At 43.9% G+C, this 14049-nt stretch overlaps 1 protein-coding gene and 1 long non-coding RNA gene across 3 annotated transcripts; one reads left to right on the forward strand and one right to left on the reverse strand.

Moving 5' to 3' along the window:
- Positions 1 to 314: 314 nt before the first annotated feature.
- LOC123041722 (uncharacterized) lies at positions 315 to 4089 on the reverse strand. 2 transcript variants are annotated; one of them, XR_006418619.1, is made up of 7 exons: positions 3759 to 4089; positions 2394 to 2708; positions 2113 to 2324; positions 1928 to 2020; positions 1731 to 1814; positions 1212 to 1261; positions 315 to 801 (listed from the first exon to the last, which is right to left on the reverse strand). It is a non-coding gene; the product is annotated as an uncharacterized lncRNA (long non-coding RNA). The 2 variants fall into 2 exon arrangements; XR_006418618.1 differs by having other exon boundaries at positions 315 to 795; positions 3759 to 4086.
- Positions 4090 to 8812: 4723 nt separating this feature from the next.
- LOC100415836 (multiprotein-bridging factor 1a) lies at positions 8813 to 13739 on the forward strand. The gene is made up of 4 exons (XM_044469470.1): positions 8813 to 9122; positions 9396 to 9479; positions 13162 to 13244; positions 13351 to 13739. Exons 1-4 carry the CDS (start codon positions 8981 to 8983, stop codon positions 13468 to 13470), a joined length of 429 nt encoding a protein of 142 aa, XP_044325405.1. The 5' UTR covers positions 8813 to 8980; the 3' UTR covers positions 13471 to 13739.
- The last annotated feature ends 310 nt before the right edge of the window (positions 13740 to 14049 follow it).

A 14049-nucleotide genomic window follows, 5' to 3' on the forward strand; every position in this document is an offset into this window, starting at 1 on the left:
GCATATAGAGACCAAGGGAGATTTGGTTGCTAAAAATTTACAGCCACCATGTACATGGTTAGTGGCTAGAGATATCAAGTGACCAGCCAAGGCTTGGTGACTAAAAGAATATAGAGACCAATTACACGTTGGTAACTAGACATCTTTTGTAACAAAAAAATTATAAACCTTGGTAACTAGAGGCATAAGAAAGCAACTACTCCCTCCGTCCGAAAATACTTGTCATCAAAATGGATAAAAAGAGATGTATCTAGAACTGAAATATGTCTAGATGCATCCCCTTTTATCCATTTTCATGACAAGTATTTCCGGACGGAGGGAGTATATCATAGCTACAATATATTGCCACATGCTGACATTAGTAGTATGCAAGAAATCTTAGAATTTTAGACATACAACAGGAAAAAGTTCAGAATCAGCATTTGTAAACTTATGATCCAATCATTACATGCTAACATTTGTAAGCCGAATTTTGTTTCACAACTTCAGTACCATCAGGAAATAATATTCTAGTACTCCCTCCGTCCGGAAATACTTGTCGGAGAAGTGCATAAAAATGGATGTATCTAGAACTAAAATACGTCTAGATACATCCATTCCACCGACAAGTATTTCCGGACGGAGGGAGTATTTGCAAAGTACCAACTTTAGTACTGCTCCAAACATATGATCCGGTCACCAAGAAGGAACTTTTCTAGTATTTGACATCTAGTATTTGTAAGCCGAATTTGCAAATCAGGAACTACTCTTTTGGCATCTAGTTTAGCACTGCTCCGATCACTCCCCACATGTCCTCTACACCTTGGAAAATGCCAAACAAGTTAAAATGACATGGATGATGTTCATTTATTGATGAATTCAAAAAAACGTGCACCATTACAGCCAAATAGTACAAAATTTGTGAAGTACCATGCAGAGTTACAGGAAGTTTAGTAAGAATCAAGAGCATGAGCTAATTCGTTCTTTTCCTTTTTAATCTGGAAGATATCCTAATTAACCATACATTGCTCGAAGCTTCTGGCAGCATGTTGCTTGCAGTTTTATATGAAATGTCAAGTTGTAGCAAGTATGTACACATTAATAAAATCACCCTTAGATGGAACCCACTCTTTGGTAATTTCATTGGCGAACATAGATAGAACCAAGCACAATTTAGAAGATGCTCATGAACTTTACTTCAAAAGCACATAATAGCAATGCAAACAGTGTACCTCTCCAAAGTTGCTTCACCTCCTTGACCATCCATCTGAGACCAGAGAACCTGTAAGTTTTAAAACGGAGCCGCAGAGGAGATTTAAAATGGAGCATGTGTATGTATGTAGAAAAGACACAAGAAACACTGAAGATTATCTAATTAGTCTGACAGGTTCAGTTACTCACAACTCTGGAAAACATATATATGCTTCTCTAGTACAAACTAATTAGTCGAGTAGCCAGCACGAAACAGAGCAGAGCAGAGCAGCTCCTCCTCTGTTTTGTCTGGACCTACAGTAACTGAATTCAGTCAATGAAACTACTTTGTTTTGGCCTACTGAACACTCTCAATACCGTCCTCATGGTCTCAAATAAGCAGAAACTCCATCTACAATTGTTTACAAGATCCAACAGCAGAACCTACATTTTCTGATGCCCATCTACAACTGTGCCCATCTACAACTGTTTACAAAAGGATGGGGTGGGGAGCAAAACACTTCCATAGCATAGATACTCCATTGTTACGTGGTACTTACATGTTTATTCCTGGCATCTTCTGATGCCCATCCCTTCTTATCACTAGAGCAACACTCCTTGTATAGTCTGATATAGCCACAATTCTGATAATACAAGATTCAAGTCAAAAGACATGAATATAAGATAGCTACAAGTTTCGATATTCTTCTTTCACCACAATTGTGACACAAGATAAAGATAAGTAATAGTGACTTACTAATTCATGTTGAACCGCTACAAATGACTTTGTTCCCTTCTTGTGAACATAAGGTAGGTTTGAGCGGTTAGCCTTCCCAATTGTGGACCGTTTCTGCAAATGGTAGTTTTTGTAAACAAATAAGGCAGGGTTGAGTGATAAAGATAGATGCAAAACTGTTGACATCCATTCAAAGACTACCATACCTTAAATTCTTCTGTTTCAAAATGATCACAGAGCCAAATCCAGTCTCCAACTCTATTATCAATAAGGGGGGATATGGATTGCTTCTAGCATCATCACCATATTTTACATAATGCTCATAATACTTGTGACGGAAACTTTTTTAGCTTGAAGAGAATAGCAGATCCACACAGCCTTTGATATGATCTTGGGTGAAATCAAGATTGAACTTAAGCTACGAAGAAAGAACTCAAAGTTAAAACTATACATGTTCGAAGCTACAAAGTTTGATAATCTTACATACCTTTAGAAGTTCATACAATGGGTCCTTATCATCCTCAGTAAGACTATGCCACCCGACACGTTGGATAGGTGCATGGTGCCGTGTAAGAAGTCCAATCTCTCTAGAAAGTAGTTCATTGTTTTCTCCAATAGGTCTTCTCTCTTCAGAAATGGTCAAGTTTAGTGGATGACCTGCCCTTTTGATCAAACGCTCCAAGCCCTTTCCCTTATTTATCCCACGCACCTTCCTAGATTTTGATGCTGAGTTACTCCCAGAATGTTGTCCTTGAGATTGTGGGGCATTTCTTGGTGGCTGAACTGTTCATCCAGGTCCCATCTGCCATAGAATTAAAAGAATGGAACAAGACCCAGATTGTTTATATTAGGAAGAAAGGGGAAATCAGATTTGCTACGTCAATAGAAATAAACCATGAGTTACATAGTAATTAGATATGTTGTGGCAACAGAAATAAATTATAAGTATCAATAGTAATCTGAAATAACATGAAACATGACACATATAGTCTAATATAACCTAAAACAAGAGACATATAGTCTGATATAACCTGAAACAGGATACATATAGTCTGATATACACTGAAACAGAACACCATTATTCTAATATAACCTGAAACGGGACACATGTAGTCTAACATAACCTGAAATAGGAGACATATAACCCGATACAACACCTCAATCACGAAAGGAATCAGGCTGGCTACGTCAATCATTTTCAACCAGTCCACCCGACATGATAAACTAATTGATCTACTCAATTTCGGTTAAATCAGGCTTATATTTATCAAAATAATAATCCTACAATACCCCATATATATATGTCACATTGACACTGTATTTTCAAAAGAAAACTTGCACTTCATCAAACTAAACCCGCAGCTTGCATATGTAATTATTTTATATGCAGTAACATTATACTAAATTATAATATCATAGCAACAGCAGTCCATGGAACTCTATAATGTTGTATGTAGAATTGTATACAAAGACAGTCTTCAAATATTATACTACAACATTATACAAAGACAGTCTTCACAGCAGTATTTGAAGATAGTCATCATAGAACTGTATATCCTTCCTAAACATTGTACTACTAAAATATACTACAAGTCCTGATGCTGTAAGTATCAATATGCAGTAACATTATACTGTATATTTTACTACATGCATATTATATTCAAATCACAAAACCGAACTCTACATCGTAGGCCAAGCCAGTTTTCAAATGACAGACCAAATGCTACATGTATATTTTACTTCCACATTTCCACAAACACTTGAAGTGCATGATCTAGCCATCAAGTACTCCAAGCAAAATAATGGAGAGACACAGGGAAGGGGGCAAGGACAGAGGGGAGATCATTCTTACGGGTTGCAGCCTTTGCTGGTGTTAGACGGCGAGAGCGAGATCTGGCGAGCTTGGAGCGTCGGTTGCTTCATAGCTGGTTGGGGTTTGGGAAGGAGGAACCCTAGGCGTCTGTTGCAGCAGCCTAGGTATGTTGACCACGCGGCGGACGCCCCTCTGCTACCGCAGCCGCTGCTGCTTCCCCTCCCCCGCGCAGCCGCGCTGTCACCGCCGCCGCAAGGGACACGCCTGCCACTGCCGCAAGGAACGCGCCCTCCGCCTTCCGCCGCCCCCTCCGCCGGAAGGAACAAGTCAGCATACCGCAAGGACCCGCCGTTGCCGTCGACCACCGCCAGGGACGATTTGATTTGGGGGATTTGGGGCGAGTCACCTTGCCGTCGGCCGCCGCCAGGAAAGGGCTCTGCCTCGCCTCTGTTTGCTTCGAGCCTGGGGATGGATGGATGCCCTGGAGCTGAGCCGATTGGCTTTTTTTCAATTTCCTCCCTGGTTGCTATAGGTACTCACGTGATTGAATAGTACTGATTCGTGACAGGTGCCTATAGTAACCGAGTTTGTCCAAAACTGGTTGCAATTAGTACATCTATAGGCACCAAAATACTTGGTAACAATAGGTGTGGTCGCGAATAATACATTTTCTTGTAGTGTTGGGATATGTCATGTGCATTGTCTATGCCTATTATTTGTTCACATGACATGATTGCCATGATTTACTCTAGTGTGTTGCATCTTTGCTCCACTAGTTTGCACAACTTGATCTCTATGCTTGCTCATGTTGCATCACCCATGATTCATACTTGCTCATTTCATGCGGTTGATGACAACCATCTATATGCTTTGAACATGATTCATATTGCTTCTTGTCATATATCTCCATGTATTGCCTCTCTCATGCTAGATGATTTTCCATGTATTGAGTGCAACAATGATTCTCGTCTTGCTCATGAGATTGCCCCCATAGCATTCTCGCATATGTTTGGAGATTTTGACATATTTCTTGTGAAGCATGCTTGTCTTCCTTCTTTGCACCATATACCTAGTGCCATGAATATCGCCATTGTTGGATCATATTATTCATGCACTTGTGATTATAATGGTTATGTGCAAGAGAAGAGAACCATCACGATGGATGATGTGTTTATCTACCATGCACATACGTTCTTTGTTTTGTTGTGCATGTGTAGGATACTTGGACTTCGTGTCGACTTCCACTTCACGTGAGTTGACCATTCGAGCTCTTGAGAGCGAGCCTCATACATTCTACCACGACTCGCTTCTACACCACCTTTCCTACCACTTCGACATTGTGAAGAATGCACAAGGACACGCTTTCAAGGTGACATCCTTCTTGAGCTTGGATATTGTGGATCATACTTCATGTGTTGGTTGCACTATTTGCACGCATGTTCGAGATATTTCTTTCACCCATGATTTCCACATTTCCATGCTTCATGACATATACACCTTGTGTGTTGCATCCAATTCTTGGACTACTTGCTACTATCATATGGTTGGTTGCACCAATATCATTGCTTCACATATGCCATGTCCCATTGCTTGTCACATGCTCGACTTGATTGCCTCACACATGATGAACAATTGCTCTTTCTATTGTGTTGAGTGCCACACTATATTCACTACACCCTATGCACGTTATGCTTGGATTGTCTTGCACTTGACCCATGTGTTTAGACACTTCATTTTATTTGGTGTTGTGAATGATTCTTATGCCTACCATAGACCTTTCACTGAGCAATGTGTGAATGCTTGCTATGAACTTGAGGTAGATGCTTATTCTCTTGCCACACATATTTGCATCACTAGCTCACATTTGCATACTTGTCCCCATGATATCTTTGCTTGTGCTCGATTGATATGCGTACACTCCTTTGTCAAACCATATGTTATGCTTGATGACAACACTTGTTTGGTGAATCACCACTTGAATGCTTGGTTTTGGACTAATGCTAACCACATTTGTTTTTCCAAGTGTTTGTTTTCCTTGCTCATTTTGAAGGAATCCCAAGACGGTGCGACATTGGAGAGTGCCCATTGCGAGCTTGAAGATGACGAGTACTTGGTGAACGTCCACTTCTTCATGGCGAAGCCATCTCTTTCCCATGGTGATTTGGTTTTCGATCCGAGGTCGAATCTTTCCCACGGGGGAGGGGATGATGCGGAGCATCCTATGACATCACCATGTCAAGAGTCCGTTTGGCAAGTGACATGTGCGACATCTACTTCGCATACACGAAGGTGAATCATCTCCTTTACACGTGCTCACTTGACCCCTTCGAGGATGGTATACTACTTGACACTTCTCCCGTGTGCATGCATAGGCATTGTTGGAACTTCACGGATGTCAAGGAGGAGTGCGAGCGCAAGTGTACGTCTACACCATCCGCGAGGGAAGCATGGAAGAGAAGACGGAAGAAAGGAGAAGAGGAAGACAGAGCGACTGCTGGAGCCAGGCCGGACGTCTGGACCGCCGTCTGGATCATCCGGGCTCAGCCGGATCATCCGGGCCATCTCCCGGATTGTCCGGATAACTTGCGACCGAAGACACCCAAATGCCTCGTGTGAAGGCGGATCATCTGGGCCACCTCCCGGATGATCCGGACGACGGCCGGATCATCCGGACCCCCATCCGGATCATCCGGGCCTTGCCTGCGCGCATGACTTGGGCTGAGGCCCGTGTACCCATTCGCCCCCTCACTTACCCCTTCACCACATGGGATATAAATAGACCTCCTCCACCTCCTTTCTAGGGGAAGCAAAGTGATAGCTCATTTGTATGTGAGCTTTGCTCCTACCTACCTCCTCCTCTTGAGAGAGAGAGACCACTCCCATGGAGTTCAAGACCTCCATGTGAGAAGATCCTGCGGGATATCATCAAGACCCCCTCGTGGGAAGATCCGTCTAGGATACCATCAAGACCTCCTCTTGGAGATGAACTCTACCTTGTATCTTTCTCTTTGTTGTTCATGTACCTTGTGGATCTTGTGTGTTTGATTGTCTAGTGGATGTGTGATTGGACTTGTTCTTGAGTGTTTCCGCTTGTGATTTCTCCCCGTTCTTCCCTGTGTTCTTCGTAGGGATCCGCTCCAATCGTGAAAGATCGGCCTCTAGCGTTCTACCCTACATCACCAACAGTATCCCCCGGGCCTGCGGTGCGCACTACTCTGCTAGTTGGGGGGGGGGGGTGACGCGGGCCCCAACCGCCCGCGGGCCAGGCTTGATGCATGGAGCACGATGGGTCGTGGGGGCGCTCCTACTTCTTCCTTGCCGCCTCGGTAACCGCACGGATTGATATAAAGCCTGCGCGCGCAGGGCGTTGGGCCCTCATTGCCTTCCCGTGCGCTGCCACCTCCTAACGCCTTCCTTCTCGCACACGACTTCACTCTTCCGATGCAATCCTCGCCGCCTTCGGCCCCGGCCGTGCCGCCATGACGGCTCCTAACAGGAAGAGGAGGGCTTACCACTACTATCAAGCTATCATATTTCGGTGCCACTAATCACTTTGCTACAGATATTTAGTTCTCGAGGTGTGGTTGAATTGACAACTCAACTGCTAATACTTGCAAATATTCTTTGGCTCCCCTTATGTCGAATCAATAAATTTGGGTTGAATACTCTACCCTCGAAAACTGTTGCAATCCCTATACTTGTGGGTTATCAGCGGCGCCGACGAATGTGCCAGCTTCGTGGTCTTTGCGTTGGGGCGCGGACTCGATGACATCCTCCTCGTCATCGGTCTCGCCAAACACCGTCTTGCCCGGGACGTCGCTCTCCTTGTATGCGGCCGCCACCTCCACCACCTGCTGGCGGTACCGCCAGCGAGTGAGGCGGATCTCGTGTGCGGAGCTGTAGGACTCGAGCAGTGCCTCCTGCTTCGCCAGGTCCGCGTCCGGTGTAACACCCCTGCCGGCAGCGAGCTGCTCCTCCGCGTGCACGTGCTCCTGCAGGAGGTGGTTGTTGTAGGAGGTGTCGGCCCGCGCCTCCCGGAACTGCTCCCCCCACTCCTCGCGCACCATGTCCATGTAATAGGCATGGGCCCCGCCGATGGTCAACGTGCAATGCATCGACGAGGGTGGTGCGGAGGATGAGGGCGGTGCCGGTTCGTCGTCGGCGACGTCCTCCATTGAGATGTCTTCGTCCTTCGGCTGCTTGCTGGCCAGCCGGCCGCCAGCAATGGCGGCCACCTCCTTCTTGTCCGATGTCAGCCCGTCCCAGAGAGCTTTAGTGGGTGAGGAATCCATGGCGAGAGTGGTGCGGAGAAGGATCAGAGGTGGATGAGTGCGGCTATGGCCGGGGCAGCGGTTTATATAGCCATGATGCGCAGCAGAGGGACAGACGGGTGGCGCTGGAGGAGACACCTCAGCAACCATGTGCCATCAATGTGGGCGGTAGACGGACGGGCGGCCGTCGTGTCTTTTGAAAGCGCGGCAGTCGCCTGCACCGGAAAGCGGCGCGGGCAACGCTCTCGCGCCGCTCTCTCGACCGACGCGCCGCTTCAATGCCGACGCTAGTGAGCGGTCGCGTCCGCTCTGGCCGGGCATGAATGCGGGCGCTGACGCTCTAGAGCGGTGCTGACCAAAAACACGCGAGAGGGTGGAGGGTTTTTTGGTGAGCCACGGCGGTCAGAAACAATTTTTTGGGGGCTGTCCGGACTCCCGCAAACCTTTCCATGTTTGTCTCCGATTTGTGGGAGAAAACGTGCCCGAACCGTGCCATGGACCCATAGAGGCCCTAGTTGGATGACTTCCCTGATTCGGACAGCGGCAGTCCAGTCGTCCAGCGGTTGCGGGATTCGAGAGTGCGCATTGGAGATGCGCTTAACACGTGTAAAGTATGAAGCACTAGGAGCGTAAGAAACGAGGAGAGGGTAGTACTTCCTCCGTTTCAAAATATAATACGTCCGCGCTTTTTGAGAATCAACTTTAACGGGTTGATCTTGTTGGTTAAATTTATGACCAAAGTTGAAGCACGAGAATTGAGAACGCATTGTGTTTTGCGAAGGAGGGAGTACTATATAATATTCTAATATTATATTGGGGGAATGGGAGAATCACCGATTGCGACTCGAGAACCTTTCGTTCATCTCCAAAATATCTTCCTCCTCTGTTCTGCGCCTCCAGCCCTCCACTATCCCTTGCGTGGTTTTAGTCTGTGAACTCGAGAGACCGAGCGAGGAAAGTTGCCGTGTGAGACCTGAAAGTTAGGGAGATATGGCTGGGATTGGTCCTATCAGGCAGGACTGGGAGCCGATAGTGGTGCGGAAGAAGGCGCAGAACGCCGCCGACAAGAAGGACGAAAAGGCCGTCAACGCTGCCCGCCGCTCCGGCGCCGAGATCGACACCACCAAGAAGTGTATGTGTCCGATTGGATCGATCCCTTTAGCCGTCTTGCTGTCCGATTTACTGCTCGCTGATTCTGTGGATTTCTTGCTAATCGTCCTGGCTTGGAGAATGGAGATGCTCTAGATTTGTGCTTTTTTTGTCGGTTTGCTTAGTATGGGTTTTATATGTTTAATTATGTGATTCGTTTGCTATTCTGTCTGCCATAGAACAGCTCGCAGTGTAGAGTACCACAGTTTTTTTGTTTTTCTTTCTCGGTTTGCCATTGATCCAGTTCCGTTTGCAGACAACGCTGGAACGAACAAGGCTGCATCTAGCGGAACTTCCCTCAACACCAAGCGGCTCGACGACGACACGGAGAACCTTTCCCGTGAGCAGCAATCACTCTCTCGCTATGTGCTTATTCTTCCATGTGAATGATGTGCTAATACATATTTGATTCGTTCATACATGTCGTAGCTGGGTTGTTCTGGAAAAATTCTCTTTATATGAACTAGATGCTGAAGCTGTTGGTTGTCCTGATTCTTAAATTACCTCTAAATCGTTACTCAATACTTCTGTATCTATACCATTATTTACTTATCACTGTGTATAGCATATGTGTTTCTTATCTATTGTGGATTATAGCTCGAGCCTAACTGTGCTATCTTCATATATTCTACTTGTAATGAAAATATCTGTTTAGTTTAGGAAACTTCTCCATGGTACTGTAGCATGTGTTAGGATGAAATTAGTTTTTGATATTAAATGAGCTGTTGATATCAACGGGCACCTGTAGCAGCTTGGTGGGAACACCAAGTACCAGACTGATATATCCTTGTTGATATGGTATTGAATATTTTACTGAATAGAGTGCTCAACATATTCTTTTTCACATCTTTTTTAGTGCACTTGTGAATATTTTGTAGCCCCACAGTTGTTTTTTTGTTTGCCAGTGTTTTTTGCGATAAAATAAAAATGCTACATCTGTATGGGGGACTTGTTTTAGGGAGTGTGCTGACATATACCAAGTTGGTAGCTGTGTTTATTGTGGAGTTCAAATCATGTGCTATGGGTTAGTGTTTATTTTTGCTGCTGGAAAAACTTCACTTCCTGACTATGTGCTGATGATGTTGTGCTAGTCTTGTTAACTGTCCTGATTCCTGAATGCCCCTTGTTGCAAAGCCCCTGCAGTGCTTGATGCCGACTTCTTTTCCCTCATGAAAAGAATGCACATGTAACATACTCTACCTATAGCTAATTGGAAATCTTGCTTCTGTTTAGGAAATTCTTTTGTTGTATTATCACACTTCACTTTATTGGATGGCATTGTTCTGATGTTGCATCTTTGTATGAATTCTGATAACAAATGACACTTAAAACTAATGTTGCAATAGTCTTTGAAATTCACAGGTTCTTCAATAATTGTCGAAACATGTTATATCTTGTTTTACAGATCCTTCTTTTATGAGTGCACCTATGAATGTTGTGAGGTTTAGAATCATTCTTATGTGTTTGTATGAGCACCCTTAATCTTATTAGGGGTTAACCAGAATGCGGCTCAGTTACTTCATGTTTTTTTTTGACATGACAGTTACTTCATGGGTTGGTTGCATTTGCGGGGTTATATATAATTGTACTAGTTAGATCATTGTTTTTAAGGCATCCCTAAGGTGTCAGGGCACTCTCAGATGGCATCCCGACGGCCTCAGTTCGTCTCCTGCCGGCATCGGCCTTCTCTGCTTCCAGTCGCATGTGACTCTCGGTCTTTCTTCCCCTGCCCTCTTGTTCTGTCGTCTCCTCTCTCATGAGTCGCCCTATTTTGCACTTGTGCTCCTTTGATTTAGGAATTCGTAATGCTCTGCTTGCATTTGTGATTCTGATTTGTAGTGCTATGCATATGCTCCGCCATGAATGTCTGTTATACTGCTCTTCGATTTATGATGTGACTTATAAGGTGTGTAACGGTGCATGTCCACTAAATGCTACTCTATTCTGCTGCCCATAGAAGTTCAAAACTGTAAGGCATTGCCTCGCCTCACGCTTTAACGCTCAAAAGACGAGGTGCCCCCCAGCGCCTCGCCTCGCCTTACTGCCTTATAAAAAAATGATTTAGATAGTAAAATGAGATATTCACCATTTATAATATTTTTGAAACACAAACTTCATCTAAGATGTGCATAAAGTCTCCATCATCACCTTTTGATAAAGAAGTCCTGTGACATGGAATGGCTATCACCGATGGTGAGCAATTGTATATTTGATCGGTTACCTAGATAGGTAACTCCGCAATAATCCTTTATTGGTGAAATAAGCACGAGTTAAGGTTTCCAAACCTATAATTTAGCAGCTCTAGCTTACTGCTCCTGAATTTAGGGAATGCACTACTTTTCTATTACTCTTTTCCCATCTAATCTGGTTCTACCTGTGTCTGGTTTGCCTTATTTGTAATCGATATTGTTCCATTGTGTGCTGAATTGCTGAAATGTGGTAATAGCAAAACTTGCTCATATAATTTTTGTTGCCTATGAGTTGGCCACAAATGGTTTCGAGAACACTAAATCTGCAAAGCAAGTAGAGTTGGTGTTTCGACAATTATTTTATAGCAAACTTACTGCGGAAAATTGCGTTGATGCAACTTAGTGGGTTTTGGTCAGTCTGGCTTGCAAATAAGCTGTGCATACTGTGGAAAGCCATTGTACTGGGAAAGCTACTGTGTGAAGCCGTATATATAGTAAAAAGTCTGAAGTTCCCCTAGGATGCTCAGAGTATGTTTATGTACCTATTTGACTATAATAGCCTGACTTTGCCGCATTTCACCGGAAGTTCGTTTCGGAGCTTGGGCTCCATAAAGCCATTTTTTGAAAATTTCAAAAATCAGTTTTCAGGTAACTGAAAAATCTTTAAAGATATCAACATGTACATATGGTTGTATTCTACATGTGTATAAAAGTTCATGATGAGACCTGAGGTCCGAAGCGTCTCTCTTGCTTCAGTGCTTAGCATGTAAGAGTATTGATATATGTACATGATGTATTCTTTTATCTAATTTTATTTTAAATGGTGTGTTGTCCACTAAATAAATATCATAAAATTAATTTGCAGCCAAAATTGTATGTGTATATCATAATGCAATTAACTAAAAATAGACATATCATATTAGCGTGACAGCCTGTACATAGACAATAATCCATAAGACATTCATCATCACACTGCATGATCAGTATAACCTGATCCATGTCAGAAAAAATGAATCAATCTTGGGCTCAGAGTAATCAGTCAACGCCTACCACTCGTGGTCTCACATGGATTGGACTTGGGGATGGAATGAGGAGACAAGCTGGTTCGAAGTGATTTCTGTAGGAGGCCAGCCCATTGTATAGAATGGCAATCCCTTCATAATTTCTCTGAAATAGGCAGGGGCTGAGTGTGTGATTTTCCAAAAGCCAGAAAAGCACCTCCAGTTGTGCTTTTGCTCCTATGAACTAATAAACCACCACTTTCAACCCCCAAAATAAGCTAGCTGTTTGCTTGGGCACAGAATGCCAAAGCCCAATCCCAACCAAACACTTTACCTTTGGGAACCATAGGATTCAAACTAGCACAGATTGTGTGCCTAAAATTGCCTTACCTGTGTGCAGATAATTGGTCATCAGATTTGTCAGTTCTATTAAGAAAACCACACATTTCTGGTGATCGAATTGGCTCATAAAGTAGGTTGCCGCTTGGGCCTTCTTAATTTCTTGGAAAATTTCATCTTCCTGCAGGAATTCAACAGTTTCATGTACAATATGCAACGCTCCTATGAATCAAAATGGCTTTTCTGTCGGTCATGATTTTATGGTTATCGGTCGGAATTTCTTAATTTCTGTTCTGTAATATTATGCTTTCTTAACAAGGTTTTTTGTTTGTTTGTTGTTGCTGAGTATATTTACGCACATAGAATTTCAAGTACAGATCTGATTTGGTTTTCCCCAGTCTCACCCCCAAGATGCTTGAGATTCCAACAGTCAAGCTTTCCCTGCTTGTTTTGTGTGCCAATCCCTAATCCTTGTGCTCTCATCTGATGCTAGATGAGCGTGTTTCAAGTGACCTGAAGAAAAACCTTATGCAAGCAAGACTGGATAAGAAGATGACCCAGGCACAACTTGCTCAGGTATCTAGTTGAATATCAAGATTTTAGAACTTGCAGAGTTCTTCCTGAGATAAAAAGCTTGACATGCACTATTACCTCAATCTAAGGGTGTGATGTGTTGTAACAGATGATCAATGAGAAGCCACAGGTGATCCAGGAGTACGAGTCGGGCAAGGCGATTCCGAACAATCAGATAATTGGAAAGCTCGAGAGGGCACTTGGAGCTAAGCTGCGTAGCAAGAAGTAATGCCTTGAAGGCCAAGCCCTGTCTATTTGCCTTACACTGCATTTGCTAGGTCCTAAAAGCTCTTACAGGCTGTTTCTGTTGGTTGATACTGAATAACTATGCCACAGAACGACTTTATGTATCATTATATTCCCGTGTTCTAAAATGTGTCGTCATATGACCCAGTGTAAGAGCTGCATTGAGCATGCAGATTGACATGGTAACCTGCGTGGTTTGTGCGTGGTGTTTGTTACTGGCTTTTGCTAATACAAGTGTCTATTGTGAGGTAACTACAGGGTCAACAAATTGCCGCCATAATTGAGGAAAACCATACAGAACCACCACTTTTAAAATCTTTGAGTAATAGAGCACATCAATTCTTGAAGAAAAAAAGTCCAATTTACTACCCTGAATAAACTGGGTGGTTCACTTTACCCCTTGATATATTTTTCTATTTTTCTGCTTTTTTTACCCCCCAAACAAATTCAAACCGGACAAAACACCCCTTTGGCTGGTTTTTCTCCACCCGCTGTTGATGTGGCATTAGTCAACGACGTTTTTGACTTGGGTGGGGCCCCCTTGTCAGGCGGGGCTGGGATA

The sequence above is a fragment of the Triticum aestivum genome, chromosome 2B (genome assembly GCF_018294505.1).
Source record: "Triticum aestivum cultivar Chinese Spring chromosome 2B, IWGSC CS RefSeq v2.1, whole genome shotgun sequence".
Classification (NCBI taxonomy): domain Eukaryota; kingdom Viridiplantae; phylum Streptophyta; class Magnoliopsida; order Poales; family Poaceae; genus Triticum; species Triticum aestivum.